This window comes from Musca autumnalis, unplaced genomic scaffold (genome assembly GCF_047663935.1).
Source record: "Musca autumnalis isolate F117 unplaced genomic scaffold, ASM4766393v1 scaffold_3, whole genome shotgun sequence".
NCBI classification, from domain to species: domain Eukaryota; kingdom Metazoa; phylum Arthropoda; class Insecta; order Diptera; family Muscidae; genus Musca; species Musca autumnalis.
In genome coordinates this window covers 73661980-73681901 of record NW_027411866.1, presented here as the reverse complement: position 1 = coordinate 73681901, position 19922 = coordinate 73661980, and the positions used below count along the sequence as shown (strand labels likewise).

Sequence of the window (19922 nt, the reverse complement as noted above, 5' to 3'; positions counted from 1 at the left end):
GATGGGAGAGAAATGGAAAAAAAATAACTCCAAACGGATCCATTAACACGCACTTTGTTGAATTTAAATCGTTTAAATATTGAATTCCAAAGAGAAATGAAGCCCTGCATTGATTCTAGCTCCCCAAAGGAATTATTTAAATTAAGTATTTATGTTGCTTTTCCCTTTTAAAACCAAAAAAAATGTCCTTTGTCTTAGTCTGTAAGGAATTGAATGTTCCATTGGCTATAATAAATAATAATAAATAAAAATGTTTCACTAAAGAGCCTTTTTAAACTATATGGTCATAATTTATGCATGCTAATGATTAACATTTTTTTATTTTGACATATTTATCGATTTTATTATTATTTATATATGTATCTGTTTATTTATTAATTTTATTTATTTAATTTGTTGTACTTATGTAACTTTTTTTCAGCATTCTCTAAGTTAAGTGTTTAAAATTTGGTCAGATTATTCGCTTCCCACTTTGCATAATTAAGAAACGAGCTCTTTTGTTAAGTACATTAGGTTGGGGTACGACTATTTGGGAAGTCAAGTTATTGTTAATTGCCCTTTTTGTGGTTATTATATCGCTTTGTGAATATTGAGTTCGTTTTTTTGTTCATTTAGTTACATATCAATGAGGGCACCCCGATCATATCAATGTGTGCACCCCGATTCATGTTAGCTCAATGATATGGGACTTAAAGTTTATCGCCGAATCCGAACGGCGTGTCTTCGACACCACTTGTAGAGAAGTTTTACATGGCTAAATTACTCAGGAAATGTCGCCCACATCACTGAGGGGTATTTTGCCATCGTTGAAATTTTTGATGTTGCCTGGCCGGGTGTACATACCATTGTACCACGGTGGCACCTAATTATCAAAATTATAAGCATTTTAATTTTACAGATTTTTATTGGTAACTCAAAAATGGTTTGGGGAATCGCACTACCGATTTCAAGAGCAAAAGAAAATTAATTATTTACCTTTTGAGGATAGGCAAGCCGAACCCGATGGCACTGATGTAGCGACCAAAAAACGGTGACAGTGATACCTATTGGACTCTAGTAACACTATTTATGGTTGACACAACCCTTATTATCTGAATGATAAGGCACCACTTTTTCCTAAGATAAATAGATAAACCGGTCCCACGGCCATCTGTTGGACAGTATCAACATTATCAAAGACATAAAATATAACAAGATAGGACCTACGCACTGCTACTATACACCGGCAGATGGCGCCGGTGGTCTAACATAATGTGATGTTACACAGCCTGTTTCTTTGTCGAAAGAAGAATGTTTGTCGAAAGAAGAATGTGTGCGAATGAAACACGAATGAAACTGGCTGACAATATTGTGACATGAATTATGTTATATTTAACATAGTTCACATTGGTGTACGCTTTTGATTCTGTTAATTGTCTGTTATACATAAACGCACTCTATGCTTGAATATTAAAATTAACTCGATTGTGCGTGATGTCCAATCTTTACCATTGTATGTCTTTGACATTATCAAAGATGTATAACATAACCCATTTTATGTCTTTGCGTTGTATCACTCGCAACGTATCCCAGGTTCAGCACCAGTGTGAATTATTTTTGTCCGAGACACACATACACACAATCTATGAATTCGCCGTTTTGTGTACATCACAGGGGCTTGGAACTCGACCAAAACAGCCGCATCAGTCAATGTGTTTCCAAGTCAGCCAAAGTTGCGAATGCTTTTTTAAGGAAAAGCAAAGGCTGGAAATACCCATTTTTGGTGTCGTTATTGACCTGGCGGCGAGAAATTATTTCAGTAAGATAATAAGTGACAGCTAACATCCAGACTGAATATTCTTAATTATACCCTCCACCATAATATGGAGGGTATAATTTAATTTGTCATTCCCGTTGTAACACATAGACATATTCATCGGAGACCCCATAAAGCATATATGTACATATATTCATGATCAGGTTGAAATTTTAAGTGGATATAACCAAGTCCGTCCGTCCGTGCGTCTGTTGAAATCAGGATACAGCTCGCAATTTTTAAGATAGAGCTTTGTAATTTGGTATAGAACAAGGCGAATTTAACAAGGTGGTCCAATGGGCGAATTCAGGGCGTAGACTTCATTTGCTGTCAAAAGTTTTTGCGCAAAATATCCCCAAAATGTAGATGAAAACGGCAAACTATTCTTCATTAGGTTAAAAAAGATGTTGTAAACACAAATTGTTGATAGAAGTGAAATTATTTTTATTTATTTTTGATTAAAATTTGTTTTGACAGCAAATGACCGTATGGCTTTGTTTACATGAAAGAATTTTAATGCCCACCGAGCCAACCGAGTACTGAGATCGCTTTGGGACATGAGCCACTTCAATAACGCATGGTCAGTGATGACGGTGAACTCATGTTCTCCCACGTATGCTCTCAATTCCTTCATGCTTTGCATTGCTGCCAAGCATTCATGTTCGGTGACTGAATAGTTGCGTTGGGCTTGATTGAGCTTCTTCGACATTAAGGCGATGGGAAACTCTTCACCCTCCGCAATCTTTTGCACCAATACACCTCCTATACCCGTTCTAGTTGCATCGCACTGTATATAAAAAGGTTGTGTGAAGTCTGGGCTATGTAGAACGGGGGCGGGGACTTTAAAACTTCGAAAGACTTCTGAGCTTCCCCAGACCAAACAAATTTACGCTTCTCCTTAGTTAAATCGATCAAAGGCGTGACAATCGTGGCATCATTTTTAATGAATTTACGGTACCAGCCCGTCATCCCCAAGTATCTCCGAACCTGTTTGATCGACTGAGGGACCGGAAAGTCGGTTATAGCAGACACCTTGTCCGGGTCAGTACGAATAACAACATTCCCTACAACATGGCCTAAATACCTAACTTCCCCTACACAAAAACTGCTCTTTTCTAGGTTTATCGTCAATCCCGATTCCACTATTCTTTTAGCAACGAGCCTCAGAACTTCAAGATGCCTTTCGAACGAATCCGAAATGATCAGTAAATCATCGAGATATACGAACACCTCCGTCCTGAGAGTCGGTGGTATCACTTTATCCATGAGCCTGGACATAGTTTGCGGAGCGTTACATAGTCCAAATGGCATCACAGTGTAGTGATACAACGGCCTCCCACCGCTGGTGAAACGGGGAAATGACTTTGTTTAATGGGTTTCGCTGACCCAGTGTCTATGTAATGCTAATTGACATTCGTCTTGCCTAGCCCTTGCTTTGAAAATGACGGAAATAACTCAATAACCTGGTCCAGAAGATATTGCTGACTATCTGACAACTGTATCTTAGGGGAAATCTTCGATATCAATGACATATTGTCAGTTACATACCCATTCATCACTAAATCTGGAGGTAGCAAATTGTACAGTTGCCAAAAATCAATTCCTAGGAACAAATCCCTATCAAGACTGGGTACGATAAACATAGTAATTGGGTGTTCAATACCCTTAAACACTATTGTGGTTTCAACAAAACCCTGAATCGGTCGGTTTGTACCAACCGCGGTCCTAATGGAAGATTTCAGTTTCTTATAACTTTGGCAAGACTCCATGTAACTTTTAGCAACATTCGACCCTATACAGCTTATAGAAGCACCCGTGTCCAACGATTCTAACAATTTCTTACCAAAAAGAATTACTTCAGCATATGGCCTTATATCCGAAGGTTTGTCTAATACGAAGCAGACAAACTTCCTCTTAAAACGTCGAACTTTTCCCCAAAAAGTACGCATTCGATCCGCCGATCTTTTAGCCTTTTTCCCCTAACCAAATATTCTATTCCTAGCCTCCATGTACTCTTTCATTCGGACATGAAGAGGTTTAATAATGTTAAAATTCTTAGAAGGTTTGCTAATCATATTGGAGCCTATTAAATCTAGATTAGAATCTACACATTTATCATCATTACTACAAACTAATTTCGACGGCCTTCCTAAAATCCTTATTTCCTCTCTGCCTCCGTCGTCTTCCCCTGAGATGGTGCACTCCTCTGTGCACCTACCAACCGTTTTTTGAAGTACATTTAATGCAATTGGGCTTATAAACGTTTGGAGTCCCGCACCCATAGCAAAACACTGCCCTAGCTGACAAGCAGTCCTGATACCTGTGGCCTTGCTGTTGGCAATTCCAACAGTTCAAGAGCGGAAATCTCCTCTCTCGCAGGATCCACCACATTCTCACTTACATTGTCTTCTAACTCAGACATTCTTTTACTCCCAAAAACAGGTTTCGAGAAAAACATGCTATATTTCCTTCTCATATCCTGCATGAAAAATTCCCTCCTTCGGCAGACCTCTCGTAGCTCTTGCATCGAATTAATTTCTAAATTAAGAAGTTCGTGCTGAATTTCAGGCATCAGGTTCTTCTTAAGGTTTCAACCAACATGTTTTCAGACATCGGCTCCTTCAAACGGTCTGTAATCTCAACTACCGACTAGCCAACTACCCCCCGGTTCTGTTTTCTGTCCCTAATCAGCTCTCTAATATCTATGTCCGTCCTAGTATCACTATATTGTTGTCGTAAGGCCTTGCATAACCCAAGAAACAGTCGACACCGATAGATGATACCGCCAATACCAATCTGCGGCCTTGCCCTCAAACAACAAATTCGCATTTCGGCGTAACAACTGAAAATCTTCTTGCAACGTCTGGAGAGTCAGGGCTTTTACTCTATAAATAAAATTGTCTACAGACAATCCGTTAGAATTCCCAGAAAATTTCAATTTCCAATTAGTCATGATGTGGAGAACTTTGTCTGGCCTTGAATTTAAATCGGAGGAAGAAGAATTATTTGAAGGTACTGAAGGACCTGAATGGCTTGTGTTGTGAGTTGCCTGACTTCCCGAAGCATTCAAAGAGATTCCCAACATCTCGCGAAACGTTCTCTCTTTCACATCTGGTAACGTTTGCATTTCTCTAGGAGACGGAATTGGAGTTCGAGGTTGCAAGGGAGGTGATTCTGAGCGAGTATTGAAATTCATTCGTGAGAGCCTTGCCTCAACACTATTTTGAACTAATCTGGTCGTTTAACGTTGATAACAACTGAGCTTGTTGGGATGCCACAATATTTGTTATCATGGCCTGCAAATTAGATGGCACGCTGAATTTCCACAATGTTACACTCTAAATTTGTTTATGGATGCGTGCAACATGATAGAGAAATTGTGTAGATAGGAAACGGAAATTAAAGTATAGAAGGAGATGAGAAAACTAGAGGTGAGAATTTTATTGGCAGAGAGGACAGAATTGAGAGAAAGTGTGCAACAATGTTGCCAAGAGAAAGTGAGAGACCATATCAAAAGACTTAGGCAACAAGGTGTTTCGTTGCCGTTCATGCCCGCCCAACCATGGTCCAAGCAATCCAATAATTTTATGAAAAACCTCGTATAACTCTTGTGCTAGGACCCCTGATATTCGCTCAGCAAGTTCGTTCAGGAACCAAACAAAAGAAAAACAGAACTTACTCAGAATTCATTTTCTTTATATTTTCAAAAATATCGGCATATTTTCAGTACATAGGGTAATGCTAAAATGTTAATATCAAAATTGTAAGCTATACTTAGAAACAAGATGATCCAGTAAATTTAAACCATAAATTATGTAAAAACAAGTAAGCAAAGGCTATAGTCGGACGGGGCCGACCATGTGATACCCTACACCACAACCTGTAGGAATTAGCTATGTGCAATCGCCTTGCAGGGTGCCACCGTGGTGCAATGGTATGCACACCCGCCTTGCACGCTAAATGTCGTGGGATCGATTCCCCGGCCAGGCAACGTCAAAAATTCCGTTCGGACTCGGCAATAAACAGTAGGTCCCTTATCATTGAGCTAATATGAATCGGGGTGCACTCATTGATACGAGATAAGTCTCCCTTGTCACGTATGGGATGTTTCAAATTATCAACGGTGGCAAAATACCCCTTAGTAATGTTGGCGATATTGCCTGAGTATTTCAGTCATAACAAACGTCTCTACAAGTGGCAACTTAGGACACGCTGTTCGGACTCGGCGATAAAAACTAGGTCACATATCAAAAACTTAATATGAATCCATTGATAAAGAGAAGCCTCCCTTGTCCTTACTGGGATGTTTGTGGAAAAATATATAAATTATACATTTCTAAAAAATATTTGAAAGTTGTAAAATTCACATTGATTAGCCCTTGTACCTCACATATGCTTCGAAAATAGTTCATTGTGGGCATATATTATGATATCAAAAATAAATTTTATACCGGTAGAAATAACTAACAATGAATACAAATTAAAAAAAATTGCATGCAAACAAATTTATAAATCCCAAAATTATTCATATTCAATTGCACACCATAGAAGCTGCGCTAACGGTGATATAGCATTTCCAAATTAAATGAAACCTTTTCCAAATTGAAAGAAACATTTTCCAAATTGAATGAAACCTTTTCCAAATTAAATGAAACATTTTCCAAATTAAATGAAACCTTTTCCAAATCAAATGAAACCTTTTCCAAATCAAATGAAACCTTTTCCAAATCAAATGAAACCTTTTCCAAATCAAATGAAACCTTTTCCAAATTGAATGAAACCTTTATTTTTATTGAAAGAAAAAAGTCACAATATTTCGAAAAGAGAGAGAGAAATAAAAAATTATATGGGTTTTTAACGATTTTTTACTTAAATTATAATCTTAAGTAATGATATAAAAGTGTAACGCCCTGCATGTTTTGCTTCCTCGAACTTAAACATTTCATCATTTTTGGGCATCAATTAAGGTTATAGCGAAATAATCCTAAAGAGAGAATTTAGGTTTATAAAATTCCTAATAACACTGTGACACAAAATGGTGGTGAAAATCTGGGGCAGAGATAATTCCTTTTAGGGATGAAAGCCCTTGGTGAGTATATTAAGTATTCCGAAGGACAGATCCGCCGTGAGTCGAAGTTCCGAGTTATAGCCTGATTAAATTTCTGCGGAAGACCATGTAAGGCATCTGAAATTAACATTATATCTTTGTTAACAGTTGGTTTAGCTTATTTATGAGATTACTTGTCTTCACTCAAATCGTATGAGGATTATTTTCGAAGAGCATTTCTAACTCGCTTCCTTCAATGCCCTCTTCGTCCCTTATTTTAAGAACAGCTATAAAAGTACCACATGATGACGTTTTTCAGCTTCGAAAAGTTCTTCAAAAATGTCGCTCAGAAAATTTTAGGTACGACCCTCATTGACAACTAATCGATTTTGTCCCGTCTTCACCAAAAACTTAATCAGGCCATAACTCGGAAGTTCGAATCACGGCGGATCTGTCCTTCGGGATTCTTAATATACTCACCAAGGGCTTTCATCCCCAAAAAGGAATTATCTCTGCCCCAAAATTTCGGTTCACAGTGTAATAACAGGGGCTAATTGTAGTACCTAATGAAGTGGTTCACGATTTGCTGCTTGGGGAATTCTCAATGAACATGGTCCTCACATAACTGGAGCAGCCCTGTTTATTGAGCTGTTCGATACGATGCTCAATCACGACAACGGTATTACGATCTATTGTCCGATCGCGTAGCACCACTTTGGCACACAATTTTATTTTTGAAAGTTTTTTTTAGGATAATTTTTATGCAAAAACTTAATAAGTAAACGAATACACATAATGATAGAATTAAACCGGTGTAATTTGAAATTTTGAATGCCATATTCAGCAATGTTGAACACAGTAAAGGTATTTTCAAAAATAGAATTGTGTACCAGAGTGGTACTACGCGATCAGACAATAGATCGTAATATCGTTGACGTGATTGAGCATAGTAACCAACAGCTCCATAAACAGTACTGCTCCAATTATGTAATGATTATGTCCATTGAAAATTCCACAAGCAGCAAATCGTGAACCACTTCATTAGGTAATACTATTTGCCCCTGTTATTTTAGCAATTGTTTAACCCTTAATTCTGTCTTTAGCATTATTTCGCTATAACTTTAATTGATGCCCAAAAATTATAAAATATTTGAGTTCAAGGAAGCAAAATATGCACCGAGTTACACTTTTATGTCATTACTTAAGATTAAAATTTAAGTAAAAAATTGTATATAATTTTTTATTTCTTTCTCTTTTCAAAATATTCTGGTTTTTTCTTTCAATAAAAATAAAGGTTTCATTCAATTTGGAAAAGGTTTCATTTGATTTGGAAAAGGTTTCATTTAATTTGGAAAATGTTTCATTTAATTTGGAAAAGGTTTCATTTAATTTGGAAAAGGTTTCATTCAATTTGGAAAATGTTTCATTTAATTTGGAAATGCTATATACGCTCAGCCTCTGCCTTTTTCCCCTAACCAAATATTCTATTCCTAGCCTCCATGTACTCTTTCATTCGGACATGAAGAGGTTTAATAATGTTAAAATTCTTAGAAGGTTTGCTAATGATATTGGAGCCTATTAAATCTAGATTAGAATCTACACATTTATCATCATTACTACAAACTAATTTCGACGGCCTTCCTAAAATCCTTATTTCCTCTCTGCCTCCGTCGTCTTCCCCTGAGATGGTGCACTCCTCTGTGCACCTACCAACCGTTTTTTGAAGTACATTTAATGCAATTGGGCTTATAAACGTTTGGAGTCCCGCACCCATAGCAAAACACTGCCCTAGCTGACAAGCAGTCCTGATACCTGTGGCCTTGCTGTTGGCAATTCCAACAGTTCAAGAGCGGAAATCTCCTCTCTCGCAGGATCCACCACATTCTCACTTACATTGTCTTCTAACTCAGACATTCTTTTACTCCCAAAAACAGGTTTCGAGAAAAACATGCTATATTTCCTTCTCATATCCTGCATGAAAAATTCCCTCCTTCGGCAGACCTCTCGTAGCTCTTGCATCGAATTAATTTCTAAATTAAGAAGTTCGTGCTGAATTTCAGGCATCAGGTTCTTCTTAAGGTTTCAACCAACATGTTTTCAGACATCGGCTCCTTCAAACGGTCTGTAATCTCAACTACCGACTAGCCAACTACCCCCCGGTTCTGTTTTCTGTCCCTAATCAGCTCTCTAATATCTATGTCCGTCCTAGTATCACTATATTGTTGTCGTAAGGCCTTGCATAACCCATTCCAAGAAACAGTCGACACCGATAGATGATACCGCCAATACCAATCTGCGGCCTTGCCCTCAAACAACAAATTCGCATTTCGGCGTAACAACTGAAAATCTTCTTGCAACGTCTGGAGAGTCAGGGCTTTTACTCTATAAATAAAATTGTCTACAGACAATCCGTTAGAATTCCCAGAAAATTTCAATTTCCAATTAGTCATGATGTGGAGAACTTTGTCTGGCCTTGAATTTAAATCGGAGGAAGAAGAATTATTTGAAGGTACTGAAGGACCTGAATGGCTTGTGTTGTGAGTTGCCTGACTTCCCGAAGCATTCAAAGAGATTCCCAACATCTCGCGAAACGTTCTCTCTTTCACATCTGGTAACGTTTGCATTTCTCTAGGAGACGGAATTGGAGTTCGAGGTTGCAAGGGAGGTGATTCTGAGCGAGTATTGAAATTCATTCGTGAGAGCCTTGCCTCAACACTATTTTGAACTAATCTGGTCGTTTAACGTTGATAACAACTGAGCTTGTTGGGATGCCACAATATTTGTTATCATGGCCTGCAAATTATCTGAACCAGATGGCACGCTGAATTTCCACAATGTTACACTCTAAATTTGTTTATGGATGCGTGCAACATGATAGAGAAATTGTGTAGATAGGAAACGGAAATTAAAGTATAGAAGGAGATGAGAAAACTAGAGGTGAGAATTTTATTGGCAGAGAGGACAGAATTGAGAGAAAGTGTGCAACAATGTTGCCAAGAGAAAGTGAGAGACCATATCAAAAGACTTAGGCAACAAGGTGTTTCGTTGCCGTTCATGCCCGCCCAACCATGGTCCAAGCAATCCAATAATTTTATGAAAAACCTCGTATAACTCTTGTGCTAGGACCCCTGATATTCGCTCAGCAAGTTCGTTCAGGAACCAAACAAAAGAAAAACAGAACTTACTCAGAATTCATTTTCTTTATATTTTCAAAAATATCGGCATATTTTCAGTACATAGGGTAATGCTAAAATGTTAATATCAAAATTGTAAGCTATACTTAGAAACAAGATGATCCAGTAAATTTAAACCATAAATTATGTAAAAACAAGTAAGCAAAGGCTATAGTCGGACGGGGCCGACCATGTGATACCCTACACCACAACCTGTAGGAATTAGCTATGTGCAATCGCCTTGCAGGGTGCCACCGTGGTGCAATGGTATGCACACCCGCCTTGCACGCTAAATGTCGTGGGATCGATTCCCCGGCCAGGCAACGTCAAAAATTCCGTTCGGACTCGGCAATAAACAGTAGGTCCCTTATCATTGAGCTAATATGAATCGGGGTGCACTCATTGATACGAGATAAGTCTCCCTTGTCACGTATGGGATGTTTCAAATTATCAACGGTGGCAAAATACCCCTTAGTAATGTTGGCGATATTGCCTGAGTATTTCAGTCATAACAAACGTCTCTACAAGTGGCAACTTAGGACACGCTGTTCGGACTCGGCGATAAAAACTAGGTCACATATCAAAAACTTAATATGAATCCATTGATAAAGAGAAGCCTCCCTTGTCCTTACTGGGATGTTTGTGGAAAAATATATAAATTATACATTTCTAAAAAATATTTGAAAGTTGTAAAATTCACATTGATTAGCCCTTGTACCTCACATATGCTTCGAAAATAGTTCATTGTGGGCATATATTATGATATCAAAAATAAATTTTATACCGGTAGAAATAACTAACAATGAATACAAATTAAAAAAAATTGCATGCAAACAAATTTATAAATCCCAAAATTATTCATATTCAATTGCACACCATAGAAGCTGCGCTAACGGTGATATAGCATTTCCAAATTAAATGAAACCTTTTCCAAATTGAAAGAAACATTTTCCAAATTGAATGAAACCTTTTCCAAATTAAATGAAACATTTTCCAAATTAAATGAAACCTTTTCCAAATCAAATGAAACCTTTTCCAAATCAAATGAAACCTTTTCCAAATCAAATGAAACCTTTTCCAAATCAAATGAAACCTTTTCCAAATTGAATGAAACCTTTATTTTTATTGAAAGAAAAAAGTCACAATATTTCGAAAAGAGAGAGAGAAATAAAAAATTATATGGGTTTTTAACGATTTTTTACTTAAATTATAATCTTAAGTAATGATATAAAAGTGTAACGCCCTGCATGTTTTGCTTCCTCGAACTTAAACATTTCATCATTTTTGGGCATCAATTAAGGTTATAGCGAAATAATCCTAAAGAGAGAATTTAGGTTTATAAAATTCCTAATAACACTGTGACACAAAATGGTGGTGAAAATCTGGGGCAGAGATAATTCCTTTTAGGGATGAAAGCCCTTGGTGAGTATATTAAGTATTCCGAAGGACAGATCCGCCGTGAGTCGAAGTTCCGAGTTATAGCCTGATTAAATTTCTGCGGAAGACCATGTAAGGCATCTGAAATTAACATTATATCTTTGTTAACAGTTGGTTTAGCTTATTTATGAGATTACTTGTCTTCACTCAAATCGTATGAGGATTATTTTCGAAGAGCATTTCTAACTCGCTTCCTTCAATGCCCTCTTCGTCCCTTATTTTAAGAACAGCTATAAAAGTACCACATGATGACGTTTTTCAGCTTCGAAAAGTTCTTCAAAAATGTCGCTCAGAAAATTTTAGGTACGACCCTCATTGACAACTAATCGATTTTGTCCCGTCTTCACCAAAAACTTAATCAGGCCATTACTCGGAAGTTCGAATCACGGCGGATCTGTCCTTCGGGATTCTTAATATACTCACCAAGGGCTTTCATCCCCAAAAAGGAATTATCTCTGCCCCAAAATTTCGGTTCACAGTGTAATAACAGGGGCTAATTGTAGTACCTAATGAAGTGGTTCACGATTTGCTGCTTGGGGAATTCTCAATGAACATGGTCCTCACATAACTGGAGCAGCCCTGTTTATTGAGCTGTTCGATACGATGCTCAATCACGACAACGGTATTACGATCTATTGTCCGATCGCGTAGCACCACTTTGGCACACAATTTTATTTTTGAAAGTTTTTTTTAGGATAATTTTTATGCAAAAACTTAATAAGTAAACGAATACACATAATGATAGAATTAAACCGGTGTAATTTGAAATTTTGAATGCCATATTCAGCAATGTTGAACACAGTAAAGGTATTTTCAAAAATAGAATTGTGTACCAGAGTGGTACTACGCGATCAGACAATAGATCGTAATATCGTTGACGTGATTGAGCATAGTAACCAACAGCTCCATAAACAGTACTGCTCCAATTATGTAATGATTATGTCCATTGAAAATTCCACAAGCAGCAAATCGTGAACCACTTCATTAGGTAATACTATTTGCCCCTGTTATTTTAGCAATTGTTTAACCCTTAATTCTGTCTTTAGCATTATTTCGCTATAACTTTAATTGATGCCCAAAAATTATAAAATATTTGAGTTCAAGGAAGCAAAATATGCACCGAGTTACACTTTTATGTCATTACTTAAGATTAAAATTTAAGTAAAAAATTGTATATAATTTTTTATTTCTTTCTCTTTTCAAAATATTCTGGTTTTTTCTTTCAATAAAAATAAAGGTTTCATTCAATTTGGAAAAGGTTTCATTTGATTTGGAAAAGGTTTCATTTAATTTGGAAAATGTTTCATTTAATTTGGAAAAGGTTTCATTTAATTTGGAAAAGGTTTCATTCAATTTGGAAAATGTTTCATTTAATTTGGAAATGCTATATACGCTCAGCCTCTGCTGTATAAAAATATATTTATTTTGTAACAGGAGTTTGCTTCAAAATACGTGGAATCTGTAAGTATCGTAATATGGGGCTATACCAAATCAATTTTAGTAAGCTAACTTCTGACTTTTGGAAAAGTTTGAGTATTATTTTTTTCAGATTTATAATTTTAGTTGGAGCCGGCAGGGGTTTTTGGAACTTCTGGACTATTATCTCAGGAAGTATGACTTACCCCGGAAACCAGATAAGGGACCGCGAAAAGAACCTTCTTCAAAAAAAAAATCAAATAGATCCGATAAGTGTCCTCAAACCGCACTTTTCCCAAATTTTGTGAGGGGGGTACTCGAAGGACGGACCGATATAGTCCATATTCCAACCTGATACATGACTGGATGAAATAATACGATGTGTTAAGTTTCGATCAATCAGAAAATCCCCTAGAGAGTTATCTTGCGGATTTGCGGCGCAAGTAAAAATATTCAAAACGATTTGAGAGGACTCTTAAATTTCTCTTTTCCGAATTCTGTGTGGGAGGTACCCGAATGTGTGGACAGATATAGTCTTGCCAGATCTATATCTGGAAGGAATAATAATATATGGAAAGTTTGAAGCAAATAGATTGCTCAATTCGCCAGTTATCGTTCAAATATTACGAAGTATAAAAATTGGTTCTGATCGGTAGATCCGTTCGAGAGTTATCGTGCGCACCAGTCAACTAGACATTAAGAGAGACAGATGAACGGACAGGGCTAAATAGACTCCAAATTGTCTGAAACGAATTTCGTCCAAACATACTTGGGGTCTAAAACCAATATGTGTCAACTAGACATTAAGAGAGACAGATGAACGGACAGGGCTAAATAGACTCCAAATTGTCTGAAACGAATTTCGTCCAAACATACTTGGGGTCTAAAACCAATATTTCGATGAGACACATCTTTGGTCGTATTTTGTTTGTATCCCCTTTACCCTAAATCCTGAGGTATAAAATAGGTGGCGAGGCGACCACATGTTGCAATGTTTGGTATAAAAACTCCAATTTGACAACTGAACTGAAAATTTCTCTGTCATTATAGAGACAATTTGTAGCATGGGAGGAAATTGTGTTTCTCTACACAAAACCCATTATATATTAGGCATTAGGCCCGTTATCTAGCAGACACATTATTGCAATTTGCATCAGGGGAAAGGTCAGTAGGTTTTATTCCATATGTCGGCTACTTTGCCTGTATATGCCCTCCAGGAATTAAAATATGGACCAAACATAAAATGTGTATATTTCTCATACAAAATTAATGGTCTATGTCACCCGCTAAATAATATCAGATCATCATGCAAAATTATAGGCATTTTCTTCTACCTAAACTCTTACCTCGTGCAAAATTTCGTGACTATTGAGGTATAATTGCGACCTCTGGAGTGTTAATTACTACACTACAAACAAAAAACTGGATTATTAGGCTGTATCTCTGTTATTTGATCACGTACATCAACGTAATCGACATCAGTGCAAAGGTCAAAAGATCGTCTTCCAAATATAACACACAAGGGAAGAATGTGTCTTTCAGGAACAAAGATATAAGCTGAATATTAAATTTTTTTACAATTTTCACACAAAAGTTCTGGTCCATTTAACCCTCTAAATATTATCTGATCACCATCTCAAATTGCAAGCTTCTTCATAGTCATATTCTCTTACCTTTTTTAAAATTTCGAGGCGATCGGACTATTATTGCGACCTACAGAGCAGCTACAAAATCAGATAAAAATTATGTTTTTGGTCCATTTCACCCGCTAAATATTTCACGATCATTACCAATTAAAATAGCGATCTATTCTGTTATGAAACCGACCTCCATACCAAATTTCGTGACGATCGGTCCATAATTGCGGCCTGGAGTTTGATTACAATTTATAATGGACAGACGGACACACGGACGGACGGACACACATCTCAAAACCGCTTTATCTCGCCGAGATATGAAGATTGGTATACCACATTGGGGGTCTCCGACGAGTATTTCGCGGTGTTACATGAATTTTTACCAAAACAAACTTATAATACCCTTTCCACATAGTGGTGTAGGGTATAATAAGAATGAAAGTAATATAAATTCGATATTGAGACAATTATTAAATGTGGAGGGAATAAAAGGTATTACTTAGTGAATATAAATGGAATAAAATATAATAAGAAAATTGCGAATATCGACGATATCACAATGTGCAAAAGAATTCGAGGCAAGGAATTGGTTTGTTTACAATTGATCTCCTTTCTTCTATGTAATCTCGAACATGCAAAAATTCATCACATTTACTAATAATAACCACTAGGGTGACCATGACAAATTTAAATGCGAAGGATGGAAAGATAGTCTTTACAACAAAACAAACAAAAATAGAAATTGACATCTAAAAGCGACAACTCGGGAGATGTTAAGGCGGTGGCGGTCAACGAGAACTGGTTTCTACTGACAGACCAAACATTTGAAGACGCCAAGAGAGCCAGAGTTGTCTGTGCGTGTATTAAACGCCTTGATAATCACCACCAAGAGATAACCTAGTAAAGGGTATAAATCATACTGAGAACGAATTGAAATAAATAAATGAGAGCAATTAAAATTACCAGTTTATTTTCTGGGAACAGAAGAGCTGTCACTGAAGACAAATCCGTAGGAAATTAATTAAGCAGAATTTTAGTTCATATTACAAGATTTAAGAAAAAACGACGACACCAACAGCATCCAGAACGTATTCTAAGAACACAAATTCTAGTAAAAAATTACATCAACCACATAATTCAACCACAGCTACTCTCACATAAGTTTTGATGGCACAAAAGACCTTCTCCTCGAAAATGCGAATAACTGACAAAAATTTTTACAGAAATCGGCCTAGCCGTTCTCATTTTATGAATTACTATACATTTTTTACACCATTTTTATATATATAGAAGATTACACTTGGTCTTTAGTTTTTTAACATTTTTAACTTCACTTACACTAGCGGTCATCTGAATAGGTTTGAATTTTTTTCTTTTTATATGTTAAGGTATCTTCTGATGTGTTCGTAGTGCAGATCCATACTATTTAGTTTTTGAGAGTCCTATACTATGCCAACATTCCCAATAAAAAACTTGACGGTGTTGCCACATTTTCGGAAAATATCCCAATTATAATAAAAAATGTACAAAAAAGTGACCAATTTTTGCGATCATCAGAATAGGTTTGAATCAAATAAAATTGAAAAATTGTACTATCCAAGCAAATATTGCGCAGTTTTTTGATTTAGTTTAGTAAAATGGAACATTCTGATAAATCCTACAACAAATTTGACCCGCTTTATTTGGAACGTTCAATTCTCAACATTGAAAAGTTACCAAGAACTTTAAGATAAAATCAAAAAATATTCAAACCAAAACGTTTTATAAATTTGCTTTAAATGACTTTTTGATTTCGTTAGATCTCTTCTGAGCTTCGAAAATTGTCTGAAAGCAAATACCAAGTGTAGCCATATTATTAGGATCGATAAAATAGAAAGGTCATTGAAAATAGTTGGTATTTTAGTTCAAGTTTCATTTTTTAACTATCCTTGCAGTACAAATTTATGTGTTATCATGCTCACAAATCCACCATAGTTGACCACATGTATCATAAATGTTCAAAAATTGGTCTGGAAGAATGTTTCTTCGACGACAATAAAGTAGAAAATTGTAATTCAAATTTAACTTAAAGGGGCGTGATATCGCCGACTTTTATAGTGCTGTATAACCTCAGTAGTCCATTCTTTTGTACTTATTCATGTTTGTTTTATGACTTGTGAACAGATAAAAACTTTTTGACCTGACTATATAGGTATTACAGCACTATAACAGTCGGTGATATCATGCCCCTTTGACTTAAATTTGAATTACAATTTTCTACTTTATTGTCGTCGATGAAACATTCTTCCAGACTGGTGAATTTTGTAGAAGACTCTTTTCTGTGTAAATAGAGTCAGGTAGATTTCTTTGTAAGCATGTCGTCTAAGAATCTATGTCTAAAAATAATCAACTGTCGGCCATAAATAATGGAACAAATGTCGTACCCAAAATAGTAAAGATAGCGAAGGGTCGATAATAAAATATGTATTTTCCATTATCGGCGCAACGTGTGTGTGCACGGCGTCATAATGTATTTATAGATGCAGCGTGCATTTCTAATGTGCGTCCAAACGGAATGTATGTGTATGTGTGTTATTGTTAGATTATAAGATTTAGTTTTAAGGTAGAATGTAAATAATAAAGAGTCTCTCATAAGCAATGAAACGAACAACATCGTTCGCGCGCGTTTTCCTTTCTTCGGTTTCCTTAGGTTAAATTTAGTGATGAGATTAGGAGTCGGTCTCATCATTTGGTGACCCCCGACGAGATAGGCTCGCGGTTTCGAAAAAAAAGAAATTTGTGTAGTTTATTCGTGTTAAGTGTAGTGATGTGGTAGGCTCACATTTTTAAGAAAGAAAAGTGTGTGAGTTTGCGCGTAGTGTTATAACGTAATAGGCGCGTAGTTAAAAGTGACTACGTTAGGTTTATTCGTTAGGTTATAGAAAGGCGCACAGTCGAAGCAAAGATTGTGTTAGGCCAATTTTTATAGCTACTAATAATAAAATAAATAAAGTGACAAAAAGTGTATTACGTGAAAATGAATTTTCAAGATTTCATCCAACATCAAAGGGTGTTGGGCGAATACATTGTTTCGCTTTATTTCGAACTGAGCAAAATTGCTCAGAAAAGTGTAACCAGGGAAACAAGGGAAAAGTTGTTTAAAGTTGGTAGTTCCTTCACGGAAGCAAGAAGGGATTTTTTAGACAATGATAGGGAGCTCCGCGATATGGGAAAATTTCCATATGAAATGCATAGCATATTCGCCTCAGGTGTGCGGTATGCAATAAAAAAGTTCGACTTCTTAAATCGTCAAGTAAGGATAGATTTTGGGATCGAATCAAAGAAGGATTCGTTAGATACACGAATTCTTTCTAGATATAAATATATAGCTGAGATGGACAGCTTAAGTCCATTGGAACAGTATGAAAAAAGAAACATACTGCGCCATTCAAAAACATTAAAAGGAGGTTTAATTAGAGAGTTTGAATATTCATTAAATGCGCTGGAGACTGAGATAAGGAATGAGTTTCTAAGTGTAGAAGATGTCAAAGACAGATATGATATTGCGTCATCAGTACTGATGCAATATTTGAATGAGTTTCCTAAAGAGGATAATCTCGTAGAGAATTTCAATTTTTTACAAATTTGTTACCGCATGGTGAGATTTGGGAAATTTTCTAGAGTAGCACCTAAAGAGGTGAAAGTAAAAGATTATGAAGAAATCAATGGGAAATGGGTTCCCAAGTTAAATACTAGAGAGGTAGATAGTAATTCAATTAGAAAAATTGAGCAGAGTTTTCCAGGTAGTATAGACTCTCAACAGCGGAGTGTTGAAGAAACTTCGGAAACTAAGAATGAAAACGTATACGGTGATGTTTCGCGAATGTTGAAAGTTAAAGTAAATCAATTATTGGACGAAAATAAAAAACTTAAGTCCAATTTTGAGTACAAATCCAAGGACTGGCAAGTTGCTGAAGAAAAGGCTCAAAAGTATGAGGCCCGAGCTGCTGACCTTAGCGTGAAGTATCAAGCAGCAGATGCTGATCGAAAAAAGGCTGTGGAAAAACTTGGTGAAGTGCAGAAAGAATCGGAGTGTCTACGAAAACAATTGGACGAAGCTCGTAAATATTTAAACGCTGAGTCTATGATCCGTACTGATTTGCAAAACCGCATTCAAAGTCTACGCGATGAACTCACGTTTAAGGAGCAGAACCATTTGCGAGAAATTGATGAAATATATTCTAGCCACCAACTTAAAATCAGTGTGGTGGATGAGCGTCTTTGTGAGCAGTATAAGGCCCTATTACAACAGTCGCTGCAAGAGTTGCGCGAACAACACGAAGGACAAATGCGTAAAATGAAAATGCTGTACAAGCAAAAGATTAAGGATCTTCAAGCAGAAGCCAATCGTGAGTCCGTTGCAGCTTCAAGTGCTATCGAAGAATTAGATGTCTCTCGTCAAAATATTGAAAGTCTGTATATTCGCATTAGTAAGTTGGAATCTACAAATGCTGCATTGAATGGCCGAAATTGTGATTTGGAAAAATTGCTCGCCAATGAAAGAAGACGCCACGCTTCTGAGATTGCCAAAGTGGACGCTGAATTACAACAGCTACAAGAAAGTGTTGTCTACGAAAAACTATTGTATGACGAAGAAGTTAGTAGCCAAACGGAATGGGCTGTAACTAGCAGAGAATATGACATCGAAATTTCCAAAGGTGATCCTAAAGCAAGGGTACAACAGAAATGTACCAATGAAGTGCAAATCGATGGCGGTGCTACCGTATCTCAAAGGTTTGTAACGGATACAGCACAAGAACCACCAACAAAAATAATGATGAAGCCACGAAAATGGAAAAGTGGAGAAAACATAAAGACAACACTATTTAATGCCAATGAAGAAGTTGCCGGTGCAGATCGTGTGAAGCGTAGAATTATACGTCATGTGTCCAATCATTGTATAATTAATGAAGAAAGTTCTAGTGCCAAGAAGAATCCTCCAAGAAGAAAATGGATTTACCACGTCTTTCATCGAGGGAAAAGAAGTCATCATCCATACTGGTTGCTGAAGGTGTTGGGTGCCATCACCTAGAATTAAGTTATTATAAGTCTTTATATGTTGTTTATTATTAACTTAGAAAATAAGTAATGAAAAATATTACATTATGATAAGGATTATGATAATATTCCTCTTTAGTAAAAAATAACATACATACATTTTAGTTAAAGAATTAGATTGCTTAAGACCAGAAACTGTTTAGTTCTGTATCTAAATTAGTCTATGTAAATGGAGTCAGATAGCAAGCAAGAAAATGTTCAATGTCCTGTCCTAACAGTTAAAAGATTAGGATCTTTTAAGGCGGGGAGAATGGTGAATTTTGTAGAAGACTCTTTTCTGTGTAAATAGAGTCAGGTAGATTTCTTTGTAAGCATGTCGT

General features: G+C 36.5%; 1 protein-coding gene across 1 annotated transcript; it reads left to right on the top strand.

Moving 5' to 3' along the window:
- The first annotated feature begins 18139 nt into the window (after positions 1–18139).
- LOC141398223 (lamin-C-like) lies at positions 18140–19576 on the top strand. Its single transcript, XM_073975460.1, has one exon. It carries the CDS (start codon positions 18140–18142, stop codon positions 19574–19576), a length of 1437 nt encoding a protein of 478 aa, XP_073831561.1.
- The last annotated feature ends 346 nt before the right edge of the window (positions 19577–19922 follow it).

Coding starts and splice junctions, on each gene's coding strand:
- LOC141398223 (XM_073975460.1), top strand. CDS start 18,140: ATGGTGAGATTTGGGAAATTTTCTAGAGTAGCACCTAAAGAGGTGAAA.